Raw genomic sequence first — 24,726 nt, forward strand, 5'->3', positions numbered from 1 at the left:
GTTGGTATCTTAAAACTCTGAGTTCCAAGGTCATTTGGAGCAGAGTCAGGCCAATGCTTTTGAGCAGCCCTCCATCTCTCTTCAAATATTTAGCTCTGGGTGGCCCAGTCAATATTTTGGTCAGTTTGGGCCCCCAATCCAATGTCACCGCTCGAGCCATTTGTTTATCAAGAATACCAGCAGGTTTTTCAGTGCTATTGTACTCACTCAGGCCTGTTGCATTCTCGAACGGCGGTTTTTATGCCACCACCACAGGTTCTTGAACAGCTTCCAAAGGGACTCCACGATCCCCACGCTCCATCTGTTACCGGCGCCTCTCGCTCCTTGGGGACACACACGCCATACTTGCAGTGCTGTATGCGAAAGAGAGCAACACAGAACCATTCTTTTCCGTTACAGAATATTGACGTTGTAGAGGATAGCAATCAAAATTTCCCCTCGGTTTTCAGCCCATGTTCCTTTGTCTGCCTTTTCTCAACAACTACATTCACAAGGAAAGGAACATTTTACAAAATCAGCCTTAATTTACTGTTCATCGCACTGGCTCAAAAACTAGGGAAAACATTTTTAAATGCTAGAGCGCTTAAAATCCCGGTGTCTGATCCTGCCTTCACCGAAATCAAGGATGAAACTCACATGTCCCAACTCCAGAAACCACTACATGCTTAGCTTTCGCTTCAGGCACGTGCTTACGTGCTTTTCTGACCTCAGTAACAATAAGAGCGGGTCACGTAGCATTATACTGCTCTGCATGAGATTAGGGTGAAGCAGCAGGTTCAAAACTTTTGCATCCTTAAAAGGTGAAGACCAGACAGATTGCAGAGGCCAGAAGAGTGATTTATAGAGAAACGATAACAGTTACACCAGCCAAAAAATACCCCGTTTACTGCTCCTGAACTGTAAAGCAACACTCGTAGTGACGACTTTTGAAAAAAAGCTACTTATCTGATTTTCTGGCTACAGGCTGAGAGCCACAATGCATCAGTAAAAAGAGACAGATGATCAGGAATATAAAGAAAGAAAAATCTCCTGAACTGTAGAAACTGCCAGAATAAAAGGTAAGGGAAACATAAGAAAAGTAGGGCAATAAAAACGGCAAATAAAAACAAGTGGGGTTTCTCCACCCCCAGAATACTTTTTCCTCATCACTTTACTTCCCCCCCAGGCCTATTTCCACGTAAAAGTTTCGTTGGCACAGCGACGTCAGGTCCGAGTGTGAAAAACAAAATCACTCCCCCCAACCCACACAGCTGTGCCAGCAAAAGCCCTAGAGCAGATGCAGTTATACTGGCAAAAAAAGCCGTTTGTGGGAGCAGCTTATTTTGTCCAGGGAACTGGTATAAGCGATCCTGGCAAAAGCATGTCTTTTGCTGGTCTAAGCTGTAGGTTTGCCGTAGGTTAGGAGGGTTTGCTGGTAGAGATATAGGGGCATGGCAAACCCTCTCTAGTGTGGCCAGGGCCTGAGAAACATAGGGTCAAATCCACTGAATTCCATGGTGACACTTCAAGGGGGCCAGGATTTCACCCCTAGTGAATTTTGCGTCGCCATAGCCGCTAGAAGCCCTACTTGGTGACCAGGACCCTATTGTGCTTTTTAACATGGAGGGTAATTAACCACTGACATAACTCGCCCAGGGAAGTGAGACATTCCTCATACAATTGGTGTTGTTCATTGGAGACGGGATGTCTTTCCAAAAGACATTCTCTGTCTAATCCAACCACAAGGTACTGGGCTCAATAAATGCTCCCCTGCAGAAACTACTGGGTCAAATTCTACAGCCCGGGCTATGCAAGGGGTGAGACAAGGTGATCATAATGATCCCTTTTGGACTTAAAATCTATGAACGTGGCTATTTGCGACATCCTATTTTTACATTAAAAACAACACTCCAGAGCCTACAGTGGGGGGGATGGGAAAGGAGGCAAAAGCGAAGGCTACCAGTTTGTCTGCAGCGCTTCCTGTTGCCTTGGAGTACTGAAGGGGTTTTTGAATAACGACTGCAGATCACGTAGGCTCCAACATCTAAGAAGAGTGGGATGAAATAGGGCCCTGATCCTGAAAACACTTATGTACGTGAGTACCTTTACGCAACCAAGTAGTCCCAGGCCTTGTCTACACTACGGGGGGAGATCGATCTAAGTTACACAACTTCAGCTACGTGAATAATATAGCTGAAGTCAACGTACTTAGATCTACTTACCGCGGGGTCCATGCTATGCGATGTCGACTGGAGACGCTCTCCCGTCGACTCCCCTTGCATGTCTTGTTCAGGTGGAGGACAGAAGTCGACCGGAAAGCGATCAGCGGTCGATTTAGCAGGTCTTCGCTAGACCTGCTAAATTGACCGCTGATGCATCGATCGCCACATGTCCAGCCCCTGGTAAGTGTAGACAAGTCCCCAGTTACTTGTGTAAAACAATTTACATTCATAAGTGTTTGAAGGATTGCAAGCTAATAGCCTGATCGATGCATTTCTTATTTGGGAGTGCTTAAAGTATTTGAATGTTTAAAAAAAATTCCACTTTATTGGCAATAATGTTAAATGTGATTCTGGTTCAGCAGTCAGTCAATCTCTATTCGTGGGAAATCAATGGTGCTTAATTGCTTTGGGGCCAAAAATAAATCAAACACCCTCCATCGACTTTTCAGCGCCACTGCAACATGTACGGCTATTCCTCTGACATCGCGACAGCTTCTTGAAACTCAAGGATCTGGCACAAAATTCTTCTCAGAAAGTGACGGTCCGTGTTTCTGGGCATTTATAAAGGGATCAGCAAGAGGTTTCATCCTAACAGATGGAGCCTGTTTTCCATGAACGCTTGGGTGCAAAACACTCTGCAGCAAGGAATGTCGGTACCTTCAAAGTCACTCTGATGCAATTTTTTTTGCCCTTTAAAAATGGCTGATTAGTTTTATATCACATTTCAGGCACAATCTGAGTACTTTCCTGACACAAAAACCTGTTGAAATCACTGTTGTTTGTTCGCGGTCTGCGCAGTGCCTAGCACAATCCGTGACCAGGGCTGTTAGGTAATAATTCTGCAGGAATAAAGACTATAGATGTATAACAAAAATGATCATACCTGGATTGAGAGTTTAATACCAGAAATACTAATAGTTTACACCAATATTTTGCAAACAGTAACTCATGAATCTCCATAAATAGCCCCAGGAGGTTGCGGAAGCAAGGTGACCATTCCCTTTTCTCAGACTATTGTTGGCCGTTTAATCTGGCCTCCTGGCTAGCTCCAGCCAGCAAATTCACCTAGAAAAGGGGTGGCCAGCCTGAGCCTGAGAAGGAGCCAGAATTTACAATATACATTGCCAAAGAGCCACAGGAATACATCAGCAGCCCCTCCCCCCCACTCCCAGCGCCTCCCGCCCACCGTCAGCCCCACCGATCAGCGCCTCCCGCTCCCTCCCTGCACCTCCTGATCAGCTGTTTTGTGGCATGCAGGAGGCTCCAGCGGGGAGGAGTGAGGGCACGGCAGGCTCAGGGGAGGGGACGGGAAGAGGTGGAGTGGGGGCAGGGCCTGTGGCAGAGCCAGGGGTGAGCAGTGAGCACCCCCTGGCACATTGGAAAGTTGGCACCTGTAGCTCCACCCACGGAGTCGGTGCCTGTACAAGGAGCCGCATATTAACTTCTGAAGAGCCGCATGGGGCTCTGGAGCCACAGGTTGGCCACCCCTGACCTAGAACATCCCACCTCAACCCAGTTAGCGTGTGGATGAGGAAAGCGAGGCACAGAAAGCTCTTTGCACAAGCCCACAGATCCCAGGAATTCTCGCCTCCCTGTTCTGTGTGCCGGCCATCTGGGAAATCCAATGTTAAACCTAAAGAAAATGTAGGGCCCAATCCAACTCCCATTAAACATCAATGGTGGTTGGATACGGCCTTTAAACCGGGCCGTCGTAAGCCTATCATAAAATAGGCCTTGCAATGAAAATGCTGACACACCCGTAACTAAAGTGGCACTGCTCAAATATTTAGACAAATCACAAACCATTCATCAAATTAATGCTGTGTCAACAAACATTGCTAGATTACTGCGGGGGCCGGACTGGCACGAAAAGAAACCGAAACGGAATGGTCTCCATGGTAATGGAGTCAGAATTTGCTGATGCACCCTGGTTTCTCTGGCACGCTGGGCTCTGTTCATTTCATAGTTAATTTGTGACTGATCGCTACAGCCACAGAGAATCCGTGGGGAGTTTCAACAGTTTTTGCAGAACTACCCAGTCAAAACTCCATGGAAAAGCTGTGTAAAATCTCAAGAAAAAGTCTGAAAAAAGATTTCCCCGCTTACTGTCCCTGGCCAGGTTTTATTCATCCTGAACGACTCCGTGTCTTCTCTCTCACCTGCACATACACATCCCACACCACGCGCTGCAAAAACGCGTGACCAAATCTTTCTCCATTAGCAAGAACATTGCACACGCACTGGCTAACTGTGCAGGATGAGGAGTGGAACTGGAGAAATATAGTCAGGTTTCCAAAGAGGGCTAGTTTAGTGTGGCACCGGGGGCTCAGAAATGCAAACCAGGGCCAGCTGCTACCACGCTAAACCTATATAAACACTGGCCTCTCAGCATGCTTAAGAGAGATCTCTTTCCTCCAGCCACTTGCTAATGAAACAAGTTGGTCCTAGGTGTGTTTGGCTAGCTGCTCACTATTTGGGATGGGGTCTATTTGCTGGATTCATTTGAAGATGCGCTTGTCCACTAGTCTACAGCATGCCCTTGGTTTGCCTTCCTCTGCACACTTGATTACCAAGGGCCTGCCTCAGTACAGCCTGTTTTATTAAAAAGTCCTATAACGTCTGTTTCTCCATTGAGGGCCCAATCCTGCCATCTGATGCATACATCACTGCCACTGACATTTCGAGAGTTTAAGCACTGCAGGATGGGGCCCTGTCCTAGTTGTTTTCAGAGGCACACAGAGTCAGCAGTTGTCATCAAAGTAAAGAGACACGTGGCATCAAGATGGCAGTGCTGTCCCAGAGGAGAGACTTCCTGCAGAAATGTTGACTTCGGCAGTGAAGTATCCAGCCACACACACAGGCTTGGCACTGATGACCCAGTGAAGCAGACTGAATAACTTACGAATATAGGCAATTAACAGAGCTTGACATGACTTACAAGCTTCACACCTGATGGCTAAGGACACGGAACTCTGCCAGGAAATTACACTATTGATTATGTTCAGAATTTCAGGATTTGTGGTCATAAATAGCACATCATTAAAGAAAGAAAGAGAGAGAGAGAGAGAGAAAGATGTTCCACTTTAATAAACAGCAAGATTAAATTAAGGAAATACAGTTGTGTTTCTTGGAAACATACTGTGAATATTCAAGTTGCGTAACTTTCATGTCTTTTTTTGTTTGTTTTACATCTATGTTTAAATATTATTTTTGTGTTTTGGAAACACATGAATTAAAAACAAAAAATATACAGCGTCTGCCAGAGCTCTCTTTCCTATGGGCCTGTGTCTTATGGAATGAGTGGAAGTGCTGTTGTTAATCCAGTTTTTGTCTGGACCAACTTCAAAATAACTTACGCAGACATAAATTCATGAAGGGAGGTCGCGATGGTGGAGGGAGGCATTGTAACAGAGTCTACTTTCCTTTGTCTCTCCAAGAGACTCCTAGATAATTCACCCAATCCAGAGCCCATGCATCAGTTGACTTGCTACTAAATAGATTGTCAGGGGGCAGACAAGTGTACCAAGACTTCACGCATGCATAGCCTATACGACTACCTACTGCCCTAAGCAAGAAACCCAAAATCATGATTATGCCTCTACCGGTAGCAAAAAAAAGGCAACCATATCTGTAATTCTACGCTATTTGAAATAGTTGCTAAAGCCACAAGAGATATGGATAAGTTTATTATCCTCTTTTTTTTTTTGCATTGCTTATTTTAAGATCAGTGAAGCAGTGATACTGTGAAACAAAAGTAAATGATCATCACAAGTATTCACTTAGCAAAGGCCAAAAAACGGAGGTTGGATTTAATTTGGTGTCCGCTTCAGTTCTCTCATATTCAAAATATGTGCAAGTTAATACTCGTCTGTTACACAAATAGCTTTGATTTAGGAATAAGATTTTAAGGTGGGGGATACGCTATCCGAGTTGTTTTATCTCCGTTTGGACAGGCAAGCCCTTTGGTTTCCAAAGATATTTCCATTAAAAAAATGGCACTTTATTTTCTCTGCCAACCCATATATAACAGACTTTAAACAAGGCGACTTGAGGCCAAGCATTACTGAGCATGCAGGGCTGGCCACATCATAGCTTAGTTCTAAAATAGCTACTCATTCCAAAGAAATTAACTCCAGATTTTGTACATCAGTGTTTTGCAAGACACAGCAAAATACGGGGGAGGATTTTTATGCTGATCCAAACTTTGGAAGGGTAAATTAGACCAAAACGCAGAGATGCTCCCTCCTCCCACTTTTCTATAAGGCCCTTTGGCCCAGATCCACAATGTGATTAAGGGCAGGTCTTCACTACAGGGGGGGGGGGGTGTCGATTTAAGATACGCAAATTCAGCTACGCAAATAGCGTAGCTGAATTCGACCTATCGGAGCCGACTTACCCCGCTGTGAGGACGGCGGCAAAAATCGACCTCCACGGCTCCCCGTCGACGGCACTTACTCCCACCTCCGCTGGTGGAGTAAGAGCGTCGATTCGGGGATCGATTGTTGCGTCCCGACGAGACGCGATAATTCAATCCCCGAGAGATCGATTTCTACCCGCCGATTCAGGCGGGTAGTGTAGACCTAGCCAAAGGCATTGTGATGCTCAGAGTCAGGAAACCTAATTTTTAGGTGCTTAGCAAAAATCACAGGAACAACAATGCGCCCCACACAGCCTGAACTGGGTACCCAGACTCCCTATTCAATGAATGGGGAGAGAGAGGCACCTTAGAGTGTGAGCCGCAAAAAGCCAGCATGCTAGGCAGGGACCCGCCAAGGGGAGATGCTGAGGAGAGGGGTGTACCCCAAACTCCACCGCCTTACGGGGATAGGCACCTAAGTCTGGTCTGGGCCTGTCTATGCTAGTGATCCACAGTGTGGGAACGTTCTCCTGGACATTTAGGCATCTCAATCATTCCTTGCAAGAATGAGTTAGGTGCCTCACTCCACACAAAGCAGCGGCGGTGATGCCTACTGGTTAGAGCATTCACCTGGGATGTGGAAGACCCAGGTTCAATTCCCACCTCAGGCAGAAGAGGAGAAAGGATTTGAACAGGGGTTTCCCAGGAAGTCCCATTACTATGGGATAGTCTGATCGGGGGAGAGGGTCTCCCTCACTCTCTCCTGTTGAAGCTGTTCCACTGTGGCTAAATAGTGAAAGAGTCACTGGGAGGGAGGGAGAGGCAGACAGACAGAATATGCCCATTGGGGATTTGCTGGTTTAAAAACCAGAGGGTCCCCCCGACACGTGGCCAGACTTATAGACAATTGCCTTTAGACTTTTTTCAGACATCAGAGGCCTCAGCATCTGCCTCCATGCGGAAGAACAGGCATTTGCTGTGTACGTCCTTTGAGTCTCTGGGCATTGTTAACGCAGTGGTTTTATGCTACTGTGGCAGAGCGGCTGTTTGGCCTGTCTTTGGGCTCAGAACACCACACCTGAGAGGCTGATTCCCACAACTGGTGCAGTTATTCAGTTGCTGGTTAGGGCGAATAAAGAAAGAATGTGATTGGAGGAATGGGGGACGGCATGGGGTTGGCGGGGGACATTGGCCTGACTTCGTTTTCAGGCACATATTTTGGGCTGAGGAGCTCTGGATGGTCTCTTTTTGCATCTGTGATTCGTTAGGAATGGGACTGTAATTTCTGGATTTCGTTTTGAATTTTTTATCCCAATAAACATGAACAGACAGGATGATTCTAAAGCCAAGTGGTTCGGGCACCCAGCTGGAAAGCAGTAAGCTAGACCCACAGTCCAGTCTCCAGTGTTTATATACAGAGCTCCACATCAGACTATCCCATAACTCAGTGGTTAGAGCATGATCCTGAGAGGTGGGAGACCCCCCGTTCAAATCTTTTCTTCCTCTATGCCTGAGGGGGGAATTGAACCCAGGTAAGTGCTCCAACCACTAGGCTAAAAAAATATCAGATGAGGCACTACCACCGCCATCACCTCCTAGAATTTGAAGTGAAGCCTAAAACTGGGACTTAGGCCCAGATCTACAAAGGTACTTAGATGCCTTTCTCCCTGCTCACCTTCGTAAGACTGGGCTACTTCCAGATTCTGCATTGTGGGACTTGTGATTTCTCACTATTTTTACCAGGACTGACCACGAAAATAGTTACTATTGGGATTAGTGCTCCCGCCCGCCCACCCACTTTGAGCAGTCTAGGGTGACTAGATGTCCTGATTTTATAGGCACAGTCCTGATTTTGGGGTCTTTTTCTTATATAGGCTCTTATTACCCCCCCACCCCCTGTCCTGATTTTTCACATTTGCTGTGTGGTCACCCTAGAGCAGTCCCATTGAAGTCAGTGGGAGATAGCTTGTTGCTTTAACTTTAAATTTACCGGTCATTAATTCTTACCACATCTGAGTGTAATACATCTTCTTTATTTACTACAGTGCAATACAAATGCACACAGTAGCATCTCTTATACACACAGAGTAGTAAGACATTATCTGTTAGTCTTATATTGTGACCAATACCGAATGAAGTCGCTGAAAAATGACTCATTTGGGATAGGAAGTACACCGAGTAGTTTTTTTCAAGATCAAGCCCGTATGCCTTTTAAAGGGTGAAATTCACCCTTATGCAGTGGGCCACCACAAGGTTTACGCATCCCTGAAGTTCCACTTAGGTCATCAAAATCGGATTCAAACTGACCACAATGATGCACAGGCCTTAGGCCGACTCTCTGACCAAGGGGGAACCTCAGGGAAAAGTGATGAAAATTGGTTAGCGCGGTAGACAGAGCCCACTGCCACACAGATCCAAAGAGCAGTATAAAAATGGGAATTTCAAGGTTATTCCCATGACACAGTCCCCTGCGTGGATGCATGAGAAGATGTACAATTTCTGTGCCTGTGCTTGTTCATCAGAAAGAAAAGTAAAACGATATATTATGCCCATTGACTTGAATCATCACTTAGCAAAACACGTTGACTAGAAAGGTTTCAGAAATGCAGAAAAATGTAATAATCTATTTCTTTTATGAAAGTATATGAGTCAAATATAGCCTAAATACATTTTAATTAAAATGCATTTAAAAGACTGTATGTATGGATTACCAGGGATTGGTAACCTTTGGCCAGCGGCCCATCAGGGAAAGCCCCTGGTGGGCTGGGCCGGTTTGTTTACCTCCGGCATCTGCAGGTTCAGCTGATCACAGCTCCTGTTGGCCGCAGTTCGCTGCTCTAGGATAATGGGGGCTGCGGGAAGTGGCGGCCAGCACGTCCCTTGGCCAAAGCCGCTTCCCACAGCCGCCATTGGCCTGGAATGGCGAATCATGGCCAGTGGGAGCTCAATCGGTCGAACTTGTGGACGCTGCAGGTAAACAAATACCAGGGGCTTTCCCTGACGGGCCGCATGACAAAGGTTGCCGATCCCTGTATTAGACAGTATTAGGGACAGCAAGTCTTCCAAGGCAATGACAGCTATAACTATTAATGGTTACCCAGCGTGTTACAAACGTAAATTTTTAAGACACAAGTCCTTGAAAACCATCAAGCATACAGCGGCTTGGGAAATGTTTTTTGTTCTTACAAAAAATTCTGATAAAAGCTAAAAAGTTTTGGTTGAAAATTTTCTTCAAAACGGTTGGGTTCTCCTGGAAAAACTAAAATCCCATAAACTATCCCCTCCTCCCCACTCCAGTTTTTGGCATATGAACACTGAAAAATTGAGACCACAAAGTGAAACATTTTGTTGAAATCAGACATTTCCCACAGACATTTCCATTTTTGATCAAAAAAATTGTTAAAGAAAGTTTCAAATGAAATATTTTAACCAGCTCTGTATTCTACTCTGAAGTTGTCCAAGCAAGGAGCCAATTTTAAACATACTAATTACCAACTGCATATATTTAATTTCCAATGAATGGGACAGGAAAAGCTCCCAGAGGTTGCTCAAGTACTTCCATGAAGTACAATTAGCTTTTCAAAAAGTAGAATACATTTCAAAAACACAATAATGGCAAACAGGAGATTATATAAGGAACAATTTAGAGGCATTTGCAGATGATACATTACTACATTAATTCCAAGTTAGAGAGACACTATCATTTTGACATCATACACCATCAGCACTGACAAGGAACAGAACACATTACCTCCTCCATCACAAGCCAGCATGATTACATTGTGCCACCATCAAAGCTATATAGAATTAGCCTGGGGTGAATTTCAGTTGTAAATTTCACTCCATACAACTGAACTTCAGGGGGAAAAAAAAGACTTTTGATTGATATATACAGTATGCGCCTTTTAACACCATTTTTATCTACAAGGGGGTGAAACATCAGGTATTACGAACCTTTCCGGGTTCACACTCTGTCCCATCAGCCCAAGGTGTGTGTTGAGTACGACATCCTTTGTGAGCTCCATCAATGCTGATGCACCAGAGGCGTCTGCACTGCATCTGCTTCATTTATTTAAATGATCATAGTATTAAGTAATGTCCGGCTCGAGTGTGATGCACACTGTTTATCACAAGACATTTCACAATAGATTTGCCATCACTTACACAATGAATGTGTGCAATATAAAACAGGGCCGGGTGTGGCGGGAGGGGGGTGGGTAGTACTGAATAGCTAAGGGGACATGGAGCCTTTCAGCTCTAAGATAGATCAGTCCCGAACCTGGATGAGTGTGGGCAAACTTCTTCACCTGCGTGGAGCCCACCTGAAATCAAGCTACCAGTAGAACTGATTTGAAAATTTCTGTCAACAGGCGATTTTGACAAAACATGGGCTGCGTGTGTGCATATTGGAACCAAAATCATGACCATGATCATGAAAATCCCCCCGTCTCCTGCTACCAGTTCCAAACGAACTGTACGGGGAGACTTTGGTACACCAGAAAAGTGCTTGAAACCACTATGGCTTATTGTTAAAGGCGGCCTAGTCAGCAAGCTGTAAACTGGCCATTCAGAAATCTCACCTAAGTTAGTGGTGATCATAAGCTGTTCCCCTCTGGTAGCATTTTAGTAGTCTACGTGAAATGGAACACAAAAATAGCCACTGGAATTGGCACCTGTGTGGGGAGTCTCAGCAAACAGCAGGGGACAATGTTTTTGCCTTTCAAAGGTGCTCAGTAGAACAGGAGTGAGGCATGCTGCAGGGCAGAGTGAGGACTATTGTGTGATGCTTCTGTTTGGTGGTCAGAGGGCTTCTCTCTCCAGGGCAGTCATATGTTAAATAGCCTCTCTGTGGCTGGTCCACAGAGGACAGTTGCATTTTATAGCTCCCAGCTAGTCATCTGGGGCCTGGATTTTCCAAAGGGACTCATTATTTTGGGGTGCCTCCATGTCTAGGTGCCCAACTTGATATAACTTGGAAGTGATGAGCACCCACCGTCCGAAAATCAAGCCTCTTTCCAGTGTCCCAAGTGGGACCCCTCCAGACTGAGGCTCTCAAAATCGCTAGTCACTCCTGAAGATCACGGGTGTGATCCTTTAGCGAAAGTGGTAGAGATTTGTGCTTCAGAGACAGAGGCCCTGGAGTCAAACCCTGCCGATGGCCTACGGTAGCGGTTGTTATGGCGACGCCTTTTGCCACTGACAAAAATGAACAACCTGGGTACCAAACTATATGGTCATGGGACTAACCCAGCAATGCTTTATTCCTATCGCATGTTGCGAGCAGAACGAAGAGGTGGAAGAGTACTTACCATGTATGGGCAGACTTGAGAGCCTGGTCCAAAAATTAACTCACATTGTTTATTAACATCATAAATTACTCCTGGGAGTTGCTGAGGCAAAGTGTAAGTCCTTGATACAGGCTCATCTAGTAAACACTCCCCATAACCGGTGCTTCAATAAAACAGAAGAACAACAAGGTTAAACAGGGCTTTGTCAGGCCAGAGCCCATCTCTTTTTAATGTATTTATCAATGCAGTATCTGTGTGCCACATGAAGGTTAACAAATTAGACCCCAAAAACTCCTGCACCGTACTGAAATATGACGGTCACCCATTTGACACATGGGGCTGCTCAGGGCATACCCTGCTTACATGGTGTGCCCCAGGTCCTGGTTTATAAACAGAACTGTGGAAAAAACACCAGATTGCCTTCCTCCCAGCCTGGGCCTTAACCCACAAGCCCATCCTTTTTCCCTTGTTATTGGGTTGTCATATTTAACATACACTACGTCAGCTACTGAGAAATACAGCACATTGCTTTGGGTACCAAGAGTGAGTGCAAACTGAAAGAGGAAATATTGACTATTCCCACTACACAAACAGTGTAAGAGCCACCTCGAGGGATACAAACTCTCAGATCTGACTATACACAACATTGGGCCTTCACCTGCTCCCACCAAACCAATGGAAGAAGAGGACAGGCCTAGGACATGTTCACACAAAACTCTTCACTGTACTTCAGAAAAACTCTGAACTTTCGGCAGACATCACGGGCACAGATCCTGGGCCACGTTAGGGCAACTTTGTGTCATTCCAAGAGGTTGACGTGGCCTCAGAGCTACTTAAGTAAGCTATCAGAGGGCTCCTTCTGCATAGGGGGATCCTAAAGAGGTGCAGATGCTATACTAACCCCTTCCCAGCTGCCCACATAGGGAGTATGGCCAGAGGAAAGCATGCATGGCCAAGCCCCCCTTTTCCCCTTCATCCTGGTCATTCTCAGATGCCAGAATGGGCAGTCAGTGTAAACCAGAGCAACCTCAGGGCCTCTCTAATTTATTCCAGGGTCCAGGTTGGCTCCAGGTCAGCTCCAAGGCCCGCAGAGGTAGATTTCATGGATTTTAGCAACTGCCTTGCTAGCTGTACCAAGTGCTCCTAACATACAACTCGGTATCTGGGTCACACGACTTGGGAAACTGCTGCTCAGGTTTAGCAGAGATGACGAGTTCCTGAAAAGTGATTTCCCGGGGGGCCAAGATTTAGCCTTCCCCATAGAGAAACAATTCCTTGCCAGCTAATCATGAGACCGAACTGGCAGGAACTGAAACTCAGAAGGTGCATTTCTGCACTATGTAAACGGGACACACACACACACACATACGCACGCACCCCACCCCACTTCAGCTCCTTTCCAAATGATGCACACTTTGCTTTCAGTGTAACAAATCAGCTCTTTGAGGGACGCTGTATATATAACACCACCGCCACATATATAGTGTCTTACTCTAGAAACTCAGTAATGTATTTCCTACTACATTTTGACCACATCCAGGGGTTGGTGTAGAAGTTCAGTGTTGGCGCCATGACATGTTGTTGATTTTTCCCTCCATCTTCTTTACACTTATTATTGTCATCATGCGGCATGTTAAATCTACAAAAAATAAAACAAGTCTAATGAAGTACACGTTAAAGACCACGTATACCGTACTCCAGCAGAAATTGGGTGTATAAAACATTTTGTTTCATTTTGAAACTGCTGATCAATATTACAGATACAAATAAAATTAGCCAAAATATTTGGAATAACCAATACACAGTAACTGCTTTGGAACATTATTGGATTCTTGGGGTTTGTAGCCATTTGCAGCCAGAGTACACAAAACCTTTCAACATCAGAACTCTAAGTGGCATTGTGTGTACTCGAGGTATTCGCAAGCCAGACACTTTGGGTAAAATTCAGATGCAGTTTCTTTCTTGCTACCTGTAGCCATGATCCTGCAGGTATTCTGAACCTCACAGGATTGGGCCCAATGTTATGCCAGTGACAAGTTTTCCCCAGCCAATCCAAATAGTTAAAGACTTTGGCTGGGAATTTGAAAGTCGATGGGAGTTTGGCACTTGACCCTCTTTGACTCCTTTGTAAATCCCAGCCTTCCGCAAGCTGTGCTGAAGTTGTGAAATATGGGCATCATTTTGGACTTACACTGAGGCACTGTCTGTATTGGAAATAGCTATTGGCGGCCAGTCACCAGCATGGCTGCACCAGTGAAAACCCCTAGTGCAGAGAGACACAGCTAACACAAATCACGATTTGTACCAGGGCAGAATACCCCAGTTCCTAGTAGAGTAAACGGCACTGATGCAAATTGTGTTTTTGCAGTGTTGCTTGTCTATTCTAGGGGTCTGCAAGCCACAGATGGCTGAAGTCATAGAATCATAGACTATCAGGGTCGGAAGGGACCTCAGGAGGTCATCTAGTCCAACCCCCTGCTCAAAGCAGGACCAATCCCCAGACAGATTTTTGCCCACATCCCTAAGCGGCTCCCTCAAGAATTGAACTCACAACCCTGAGTTTAGTAGGCCAATGCTCAAACCACTGAGCTATCCCTCCCCTAAAAAATTTTTTTGTAAAAAGTCCCTAGTATAGTTAAGCCCCGAGAGTTCAATACCCTAGTAGCAAAAAGTTTCTAATGAAACTGAACTGCAGTTTTAGACATCTAGGGCCAAGTTTGTCCCTGACGTAGCTGCCTAAATGGAGTCACACCAGGGATGAACTTATATTTTATCTGGTAGGTTTACAGAATGCCATCAAGAATCAATGTCAACATAAACCCATGTGAGATTTGCAGCACACGCTCAATTGAAGAATGCTGCAAAAATGTCACCAAGACAGAACATTTTAAGCTGCTTTGCTATTTGAAGTGGAAGAGGGGAAATGACTTGATGGGATCCGAAATTTGAAGGCTGATGAGTTTCTATTTCCATTCAGATTTCGTCCAGTGAGCCAAAAGTTAGGGGTGGGGGAGGCCAAACCTTGGGGATTTTCGTCAGGATATCAAATTAAAAAAATACAACTGCACTTAAATATACACTGTCCAAATGAAAAACGTTTTAAGCAGAGAATGAGCTGTTCATTAGAACTCACCAATCCCACCTCTGACGTCTCTAATCTAAAACCCAGTATATTATTTTAATTGGTGATGTAGCCATCAGATAGATGACACATCCTGCACTTGCAAGACAAAGGGCTACGTGATCTAAGCTCATCTTTTTCGTCCCTACCTTCAACGATCAACTGGGGTCTCAACTGGATGTGGGGGCATTGGGAATCCTAGGTTCATAGATGGTCATGCTTATCCTCATGTGCACTGCCTTGGTGGAAGCTGTCTCAGTCGAATGCCAATCACACTAAGCTAAGTTCATCCTCTGGCGTAACTGCTCCATGGACTTCAGTAAAGTTACCCGCCAGGGTAGAGTCTGTTCTGAGAAACGCACAGTGGCAGGGGCCCCTGACGCTAGGGGGCAGAAGGGGATAGGTTTGCCCATGTTTACTCTTAGCTCTTCCATCATCGCGGCCTCGTGACGAGTGTGAGTGCGTGCAAGGTGAGCAGCGGATGCACTACACCCTAAAATATGCCAGCTCCATAGCCCGTCAAGAACTTGGATCTGCTTGGAGACACCCTACGGACTCCCACCCTCTACCTTTAGAGGCGAGCTAGGCCTGAGAGGAAACAACAGTGCAGGAGGGGATATGTGTTCGTTTGATTTGGGCAGGGGGATGGGAAGGGCAGCATCCTTTTCTCCCCTACTCAATTGCTGCCCACAGCTGGGGATTCTCTCCACAGGCGCCAACTTTCCTTGGCGCCGGTGGGTGCTCGCGCCTTCCCCCGCCCCAATTCTGGGCCCTCCCTGCCCCTATTGGACCCCTCCCCAATCCCCCGTCCCAGCCCCGCCTCTTCCCCGAGTGCGCCATGTTCCTCCTCCTCCCCCCTCCCTCCCAGCGCTTGCCACGCGAAACAACTGTTTGGCAGCACAAGCGCTGAGAGGGAGGGGGGAGAAGCAGGACGTGGCAGCATGCTCAGGAGAGGTGGCGGAGGCAGAGGTGAGCTGGGGGGGGGAGGGCGTGAAGGAAAGCTGCCGGTGAGTGAAGAGCACCCACCAATTTTTCCCCGTGGGTGCTCCAGCCCCAGAGCACCCACAGAGTTGGCACCTATGACTCTCTCTGACACACCCTCCCACCCATTCTGTGCTCCCCCTGGGCTGGGCCTTCTCTTTGCCACTCCATGCTGCTACCACTGGATGCAATGGAGCATCGTCAGCCGCCTTCCAGATGCTGCCTGCTGTTTCGCCTCCTTGTCCTTGCACCTCCTACCCGAGTACGCTCATTTCTTAGGCTCAGCTGTGCATCAATTCCACTTAGCATAGATCTGTGGCTATTTAAATGTAAACTTATTTACATAAAAACATACACGTGGCCAAGTTCATGCGCGATGGTAAAAGCAGTACTTAGTCCGTTATCTTCGCTAATTGAACAGCTTCTGTACGGATCACAAACCGTGCCCAGTTCAGCCAGACCTAGAAAGGCAAGGGCAGAACAAAAAGGTTTACGATAAAAAAAGAAATATTGCTCAGAGAGTTAAGCACATATTAACATTGTCACCTCAAAGGAGTAAAACAAAAATAGATTAAGCTTACCTAAGGTATCACATTTGTCGTGAGCTCTACAAATATCCTGTCTGAAAGCAGAACAGACTTGACGCTTTTAATTTTCATGTACACGCAAGTTACAGTACAAATGCAAAAATAAAAAAAAAAAATCATTCAAAAGCAATTCTTGGTTCTCCAGCTGACATTCTCAAGCTGGTTTTGTCACACAAGCTGTCAGTGAACAAAGAGGTCTACTTCAACTGCCTATTTAAGTCAATTAGAGTTTTACCAATTTCCTTCAATGGCATTAGGAGCAGGTCCTGGATACTACAATCAATCAAAGATGCATTTAACAGAGGGATACATATTTACCATACTTCTTTTCATTGCTACACTACTTCCACAGTTGCAATCCAAACACTTGTGGTCATTACTGGGCTACCCCAAATGAATTATTTCTGATGATCACATGCATTATAAATCAATCGCTTTCAACTGTGATACTCAAATGGTTACATTATTAATGAGAAAACTTAATATACCTGGTAACAAGTACAGCAGTATCATGTTTGGGTAGATTGTTTTCTTCAGGGTGGTTCTGGGAATGCTGCCATTGGCAAAAGTTTTTTAATGTTGTCTGGGCATTATAAGATATTGAAGGACCATCCTAGCCATAAAAAAATATATATACAAAAATGTGTATTTTAGTTATTTATCTCAGTGCCCACTCCCTGTGGCAAACGCAAAGAAGAAAAAAAGACTTTCATTACCTGTTCATTATGTATCACGACTAATTTCACAATAACAATATTAATTAAATTTCCAATACTTGGGTCTTTATAGATAGACGCTACCTGCATCAGAGAGAAATGTTCAGAGTTATTGCCAGCTTCAAACAAAGAATTAAAACAACACAAATTTATCTTCTGTTCTCTGAATGAGCGGAGCGTGGAATGGGTTTTGTAGTAGAATTTTAGCTAATAATCTGGTCATGATCATCATCTCAGTGCAAAACCTTCAGAGATTTAGCATCACACCTTGAGCGTTGTTTTAAAATGAAAAGGAAAACCGTGTGTGCCAGAATCCCAAAATCTTTCAGTTCTGCACACATATATTATGACCCACATTCTATCCTCAGATAGTGCAACTATCACTAGCTAAGATTTTCAAAAGCGACTAGTGATTTCAAATGCTTCAATTTCTGGGGTGCCCAACTCAAGATGGCTTAAACGTTGAGTGCCTGCCCTCTGAAAATCCAGCCCTTCCAAATAAGTCTCAAATTCGACACGCGAAATCACTAGTCACACTTGATGATCTTGGCCATTCTCTTCCAGTAGATAATACTTTATGAAGTTTGTACATTTTGGGTGGCGATCGGGAGGGTGTGCAGAGATTTTCACCAGATAACCTTTGTACATATTTTGATAAGCCTTACTCTTAAGTGCGTGTTTATCTGGTTTATACTCTACTTTTCCATGGATATCACGGGGGGGGGGGGCAGGGGCGGGGTTATGGGAGGTAATCTGAGAGTGCAATTTGACCCACAGAAATCAAAGATGGAAAAAATCCAAACGGATCATCTAGTCATTGCTGAGGGCTGGTCCAGGAATGTTTCCCGTCAGATATTTACTAGCGTTTTCAAACAAATGGGAGATCTGCATCCAAAATAACTACAGCTTTTGGTATAGTCATCTAGAGGATCATATCGCCCTTCTCAAGGGACCTTTCTAACAACATTCTATTTTCTATACCTCTGTCTGTGAGGCTTTCAGGGAACTTAACTTTTTTTTTTTTTTTTGGACAGCTCATCTCTGGAAAGCAGAGCATAAATTATCCAAGTGAATATCAAAATGCATTTCCAGGCTGTTCAGTGTCCCATGCACCAAAGAAGAGAGTCACTGAACATTAGGCAGCAAGAGGAAAGCTGTTGCTATGCTGGGAAAAAAGCCTTTGTTCTGAGAAACAAGGACACTAACTAAACACTGACCTAATCTCCTCTAATGACAGATAGTGGTAGTGTCTTTTGAGCCCCAGGATCTGGACTCTGAGTTCAGAGATCGCATCTGATTTAGGGAACGTGGAGTTCTGTGATCCAGAATCTGCCCCCATAGCATCAGCTCACATGGCTGTCTGCTTCAGGGCTGAGGGTAGAGATCAGCGCTCGGCAGGCACAGAAAGCTCAGAGCTGATCAGTGAGCTTAGCACAAAGATCCAGTGGCATTTGGAACCATTAAGCCTGCGTAACCCACCTTCTGGGGGTGGTGCTCTGTCCCATCTAGTGGCACCAAGACCACTTAGAGAGAGAGAGAGAGACTAATGAGTTTGCTCTACAGCCTTAGCTAACAGCCAGTTAGCTCATGTGATAGAGGCTCATGCACTAAACTCCAGAGGTCCCAGGTTCGATCCCGCCCGCTGACGACCGGGGTCTGTCAGCGTTACACCTGCTCTTGAATGGGGTGAGGACGCTAAGGAAGATGCCAGCAAAACCACCCTACCACTGCACACAAGCAAGAGTTGCCGCTGGGACTCCTACTACCATCATGGAAAGTCAACTGATACTACTACTCTTCATGAGCTTTAAGCAGCAAAGAAAATTGGGTAACAACTCAACCTCTAAATCCCAGCATGTAGGAAAGGGGAGGGGGTCCACCCTCATGACTGTGTACGTTCAGAAGCCACATGCAGCAAGATTCCCATTCAGCTTGTACATCACACGGGCCTGAGTGGGAAGGAGACTAGATCCCAAGGACAGCAGCGCTAGCCTGTGGCAACCCTACTGCTGGAGACTTGGGGAACTGAAGGAACGAACCACAGGAATAGTTAATTTGTGTGGTGGAGCCAGGGATGGAAGAACCCATCCAACAGGACTGGAAGAGTCTCTTGTGGGTTCCAACATTTTCTATATTGAGGGAGGACATGGCTGAAGTTTTGTTGATCTGAGCCACATTCCATCTTTACCTAATCCTGACTTTAGTACAGTACTTGATGTACACAAGCTATGAGTATCGCACCCTCTTAGGATGGGGCGAGTAAAATCCAAGGGGGAAATTCTTCCTCTATTTTGATACTTACTATTGACATTAATGTTAAGATATAGTGTTGCAGATTAGCTCCATGGTAGGCAACCATTCTGCTGTCTGCCACCACCATGACTTCCACAAATCGAGGGTAGGAGAGGAATCGCTTTGTCCTTCGGTGCGTCTTGTCATCACTTGTGTTCTCAGTCTTGTTGTTATCTGTAGAAAATTGATTTCCTGCCATGCTATGTTTTAATACCTCCACGTCCGAGAACAGACTACTTTCTTGCCATTGTCTTCTCCGGTTTTTCCTCTTGCTCTTCTTGTGACTATTTTCATGCCCTATGGTTTAAAAAAAGATGGATTCCTGATTGAATGCATTCAAAACCACACGTTTTTCACGTTAGGAACACACTTCAGTTCATACAACAGCTAGTAGCCTGTCTCCTACACTCATTTAGATTTGTTCTAAGTAGCCATGCAAAACAAGGATTGCATGGAAAGCCGCAGTTTAGCAAAGCACTTAAACATGTTCTTAGCTTTAAAGACATGAGTAGTCCCATTGAAGTCAATGATGCTTAAAGCTAGACGTGTTTAAATGCATTGCTGGACCAGGACCAGAGTAATCCTGTATGAAGGAAGAATTTCATACTAAAAACATCAGCTAATTTTGTTCTATTTGTATCCAGGAATTGTAACTATTCTGTTTGCGTACAGATTCCATGTGTGTCCAACGTGGCTATTAACCCACATAAGAGAACAAGGGCTGAATCCTGCCTCTCTTACTCAGGCACAACTGAAGGATGGAATAAGGACTGCCAGATTTGGGAACCAAAGACTGAAGCAATTACATATGATTCATTTCTGCCTGTAACAATAGCATGGCTGTGCTTCAAATATTTTTTTCCCCTCTTATTATTCTATGCCACCGAAACAGTAAAGGTCATCTAATAACACAGCTGCCACTGACTAAAGAATAGAACACAGGAAGTTTCACATATACTGCTTTTGATATTCAATTAGGCAAAACATAAAAAGGGCCCTGGAAAGTATGCTAAAAGCCGATATGAAGATGACAGAGTGAGGAGGGTGCATGGGCAAAGAAACATATGGAACATGTACAATTAAGATTTACCATCTGATTAGTACGTAATTACAGCATTATTTAAGTGTAAGAGCAAAATCACTGGTATTTGATGCCACTTACGTTTTAATCAGCTCATCAGAGGAAGTAGCTAATTGAATGTGATTCATCCAAGAGAAACAGTTCAGTACTGCTAAGTAACATAAAGCCAAATCAGTCCTGTTCATCTAACGGCCTACAGACCTCGTAGTCTTTGTAGCTTTCCTTTAATTTCATCATGCTGGTGAAAAATATCCAATTTCCTTATCTGACCCACTGAGAAGGGTACAGGAAGCAGAATATTAGGGAACAAAGGAACGCTCAGAGTGCAAACAAGATTTCAACGATAGGGAACTTCTTGGCTATTTGACATGTGCCGTTTCCTTTTCGGATGTTTTAGTAATAATTTCCAAAGCACTGATTTTAAAATGTTAATAAATAGCAGCAGCCAGCTAAGCGTATGGCCCAATGACTGTTCAACGGAGAACGGATAATTTGCCTCCTCCATGTCAATACACGACATTCTAAAATGAATTGCTACCGTACAGCAACCAATACATAACTCATAGGAAGGCCAGCCATGTTTCCTTATGTTTGGTGTGGACTACCTTAGGACAGCTAACAATCCACACATAACAGCTATTTGAGTAGGAAGCCTGGAAAAACCCCTGGCATTCATATATAGCTGGCAAGTATCAGAGGGGTAACCGTGTTAGTCTGAATCTGTAAAAAGCAACAGAGAGTCCTGTGGCACCTTTAAGACTAACAGAAGTATTGGGAGCATAAGCTTTCGTGGCAGTGGGGGGAGATGGATCAGCGTTCATGTTGCACTGCCCGTCAGTACTCAGCCTGGGCCAGGGAAGCTAATGATCCAACTAGAAGACCAAATTCGGTGATGAATCCGGGTCACATGCCACCTGCATCTGCTAAGAAGTAATGCAGAAGCAGGCCAATTATACCTATATGTAATCCCCTTTTCTTTTCTAGTTTTGGGCCAAAAATCTTATAGCTGTAATTACAGCAGCTGTTTCTACTTGCTGTGAGTGGATATGGAAACATTCCCAGCCTAGGGGGCAGTATACAGGCTTGACTGACTGCAAACAAATAGTTGCAATTTGAGTATCCTAGAGCAGTGGTTTTCAAACTTTTTTACTGGTGATCCCTTTCACATAGCAAGCCTCTGAGTGCGACCCCCCTTATAATTTTTTTATATATTTAACACCATTATAAATGCTGGAGGCAAAGCTGGGGTTTAGGGTGAAGGCTGACAGCTCACGACCCCCCATGTAATAGCCTCGTGACCCCTTGAGAGGTCCCGACCCCCAGTTTGAGAACCTCTGTCCTAGAGGGAGTGCAGGAAGTTATTAACCAAGTTTGCATTAAGAACAGACATTCCTGCATGTACACACATACCCCTTAGCTAGGAGTTGGAAGCTCTTGACTAATCAACAATGAATTCTCTTGCCAGGAGTACAAAACTGTCAGCCAAGTTGAGCACTGGTTGGAGCAGGGGTGGGCAAACTACGGCCCATGGGCCAGATCCGTCCCACCAGCCGTTTTAATCCGGCCCTCAAGCTCTCGCTGCGGAGTGGGTCTGGGGCTTGCCCTGCTCCAGTGCTCCAGCCGGGGAGCAGGGTCGGGGGCCATTTCACATGGCTCCCGGAAGCAATGGCATGGCCCCCCTCTGGCTCCTACATGTAGGGGCAGCCAGGGTTCTCCGCTTTGCACGCTATCCCCACCCCAAGTGCCGCCCTTGCATCTCTCATTGGCCAGGAACCATGGCCAATGGGAGCTGCAGGGGTGATGCCTGTGGACTGAGCAACGTGCAGACCCGCCTGGCCACGCCTCTGCTTAGGAGCCGAGAAGGGACATGCCGCTTGCTTCTGGGAGCCGCTTGAGGTAAGCGCCGCTCGCACCCTTCACCCCTGAGCCTCCCCTGTGCCCCAACTCCATGCCCCCGCCCTCCTACCCTCCAAACCCCTCGGTCCCAGCCCGGAGCACCCTCCTGCACCCCAAACTCCTCATCCCCAGCCCAACCCCAGAGCCCGCACCCCTAATTGGAGCCCTCAGCCCCCTCCCACAACCTGAACTCCTCATTTCTGGCCCCACCCCGGAGCCCAAGCCCCCAACCAGAGTCCTCACCACCTCCCGCACCCCAACCCTAATTTTGTGGGCATTCATGTCCCACCATACAATTTCTATTCCCAGATGTGGCCCTTGGGCCAAAAAGTTTGCTCACCCCTGAGTTGGATCCAGCCAAGCCCAGCCCTGAAGGGAGAAGACAGCACTGCCAGGTGCAACGCAGACTGAATGTGGGGTTGGTTCACAATATGGTTTCCTGTAATTTTACAGGTTAGCTGGACCTTATTGGTCTGCAGTATTTCTATGGTAAAGTTCTGTAAGGTCCTTAGATTCAAAAAGGAAAAGAAGCGAATGGGGGATGGATCACTTGATGATTCCCTGTTCTGTTCATTCCCTCTGGGGCACCTGGCACTGGCCACTGTCGGACCACAGGATACTGGGCTAGATGGACCCTTAGTCTGACCCAGTAGGGCCATTCTTATGTTCTTAAGTAATTGTTTTTAATACAGCAATGGGTTACAGTTAAGGGGATAGGGAAGTTTGGTACTTGCTGCCTTACTCTTGTTATTCGAAGATGCGAGCTTAGAATTAAGAATGTAGGGCAGTTGTATTTGTGTGACTATAGAGAGGGTGGGGAAGGGTTGGCAGAGTTCATTTTTATAATTTGGATGGAAAATAACAATACTTATGTTAAAGCTTTTTTATTTGTATCAATTTAAATTTTCACAGTTGCGCAAAATTATGAGTTGTAAGTATTTGTTTTATTTTTATCTATTTTAAACGTTCACAGTTGTGGGAGCTTATGGGGCAAGGGGTCAGACAATTCTTTAAAGAGAGAGGTGGTTGAGATTCAAAAAGTTAGAGCTTTGTATCAGTTCAAACACAAATTGTCAAAATACACCCAGTAAATAGCCTTAAAATCAATCTCTCATACTTTCTCAAGCAGCATTTTTATTGCTTTACCTATCTGTCCATTTCGATTCTCAATGGAAACATTTTGTCATCGGGGGGGGGGGGGGGGTGTTTGGTGAAATCGTTGTTTATTGACATTTACGGATATACATCTAATCCTTCCATGTCTCTCTCTATAGGCGCCCCAGAAAAGCACCAGTCAGTCATATTTATACACTGGGTATTCCAACCTCGTTACTGAGGTCTTCACGTACAGTGCTGCAGCTGCACAACTATAATGCTTTAGTGAAGATGTTACTACGCCAACCGGAGAGTGTCTCCTATCGGCATAGTTAATCCACCTACACAAGAGGTGTTGGCGATGTTGATGGGAGAAGTCCTCCCATCCACATAGTGCTGCCTGCATCGGGGGTTAGGTCAGTGAAACTACCTTAGAGCAACATAATTATACTGATACACGTTTATAGTGTAGACCTGGCCTAACAAACTAAGCACGCTCAGGAGGAGGGATAGCTCATTGGCCTGCTAAACCCAGGGTTGTGAGTTCAATCCTTGAAGGGGCCATTTGGGGCAAAAATCTGTCTGGGGATTGGTCCTGCTTTGAGCAGCGGGTTGGACTAGATGATCTCCTGAGGTCCCTTCCAACCCTGTTATTCTATGACAGCAACTGATGTAAAACCACTCATGTACTTTGAGAATAATGAGCTGTTATCTTAACCAGCCAGAAATGGGACACTTTAATTTGTAAAAGAAACGAAACACTAACCGCAATCTACTGCTCTCAAGCCATGCATAAAACTCCCAACAGCAATTGTGCATATGGTCTAAAGCTGTTGATATCTAACTTGTCACCATTAAGATGGCCACCAAAGGATAGAAATGATCCGTACCTCTTGAATAGATCTACATTCTGCAGTCTAATTAAGCAGAAGTGAAAAACTCAGACATCACTCAGAATACCATAAATTAACAGTGTGGGTCCAATAAAGGATATTACCTTACCCATCTTGTCTCTCTAATACCCTGGAGCCAACACTGCAAAATTTAACTTAACAATGGCAAGCTTAGTCTGAAAACATGGAAAGCAATGAAAAACGCTTATATTTTGAGC

General features: G+C 45.3%; 1 protein-coding gene across 2 annotated transcripts in view; it reads right to left on the minus strand.

Annotated features, from left to right (window-relative positions):
- The window catches only part of ADAMTS9 (ADAM metallopeptidase with thrombospondin type 1 motif 9), a 143,934-nt gene that overhangs the window by 95,821 nt on the left and 23,387 nt on the right, over window positions 1-24,726 (minus strand). Inside the window, exons 4-12 of one of the 2 annotated variants that reach the window (XM_054034437.1) lie at window positions 19,554-19,840; window positions 17,252-17,335; window positions 17,024-17,148; window positions 16,530-16,570; window positions 16,304-16,409; window positions 13,339-13,485; window positions 11,868-12,009; window positions 10,513-10,617; window positions 208-353 (exon numbers count right to left, since the gene is read on the minus strand). In XM_054034437.1, the coding sequence (XP_053890412.1) occupies window positions 208-353; window positions 10,513-10,617; window positions 11,868-12,009; window positions 13,339-13,485; window positions 16,304-16,409; window positions 16,530-16,570; window positions 17,024-17,148; window positions 17,252-17,335; window positions 19,554-19,840 (1,183 nt within the window). Of the gene's footprint in view, window positions 1-207; window positions 354-10,512; window positions 10,621-11,867; window positions 12,010-13,338; window positions 13,486-16,303; window positions 16,410-16,529; window positions 16,571-17,023; window positions 17,149-17,251; window positions 17,336-19,553; window positions 19,841-24,726 lie in introns of both variants that reach the window. The other variant, XM_054034436.1, reaches the window with a different exon arrangement.

The sequence above is a fragment of the Malaclemys terrapin genome, chromosome 7 (genome assembly GCF_027887155.1).
Source record: "Malaclemys terrapin pileata isolate rMalTer1 chromosome 7, rMalTer1.hap1, whole genome shotgun sequence".
Taxonomy (NCBI): domain Eukaryota; kingdom Metazoa; phylum Chordata; order Testudines; family Emydidae; genus Malaclemys; species Malaclemys terrapin.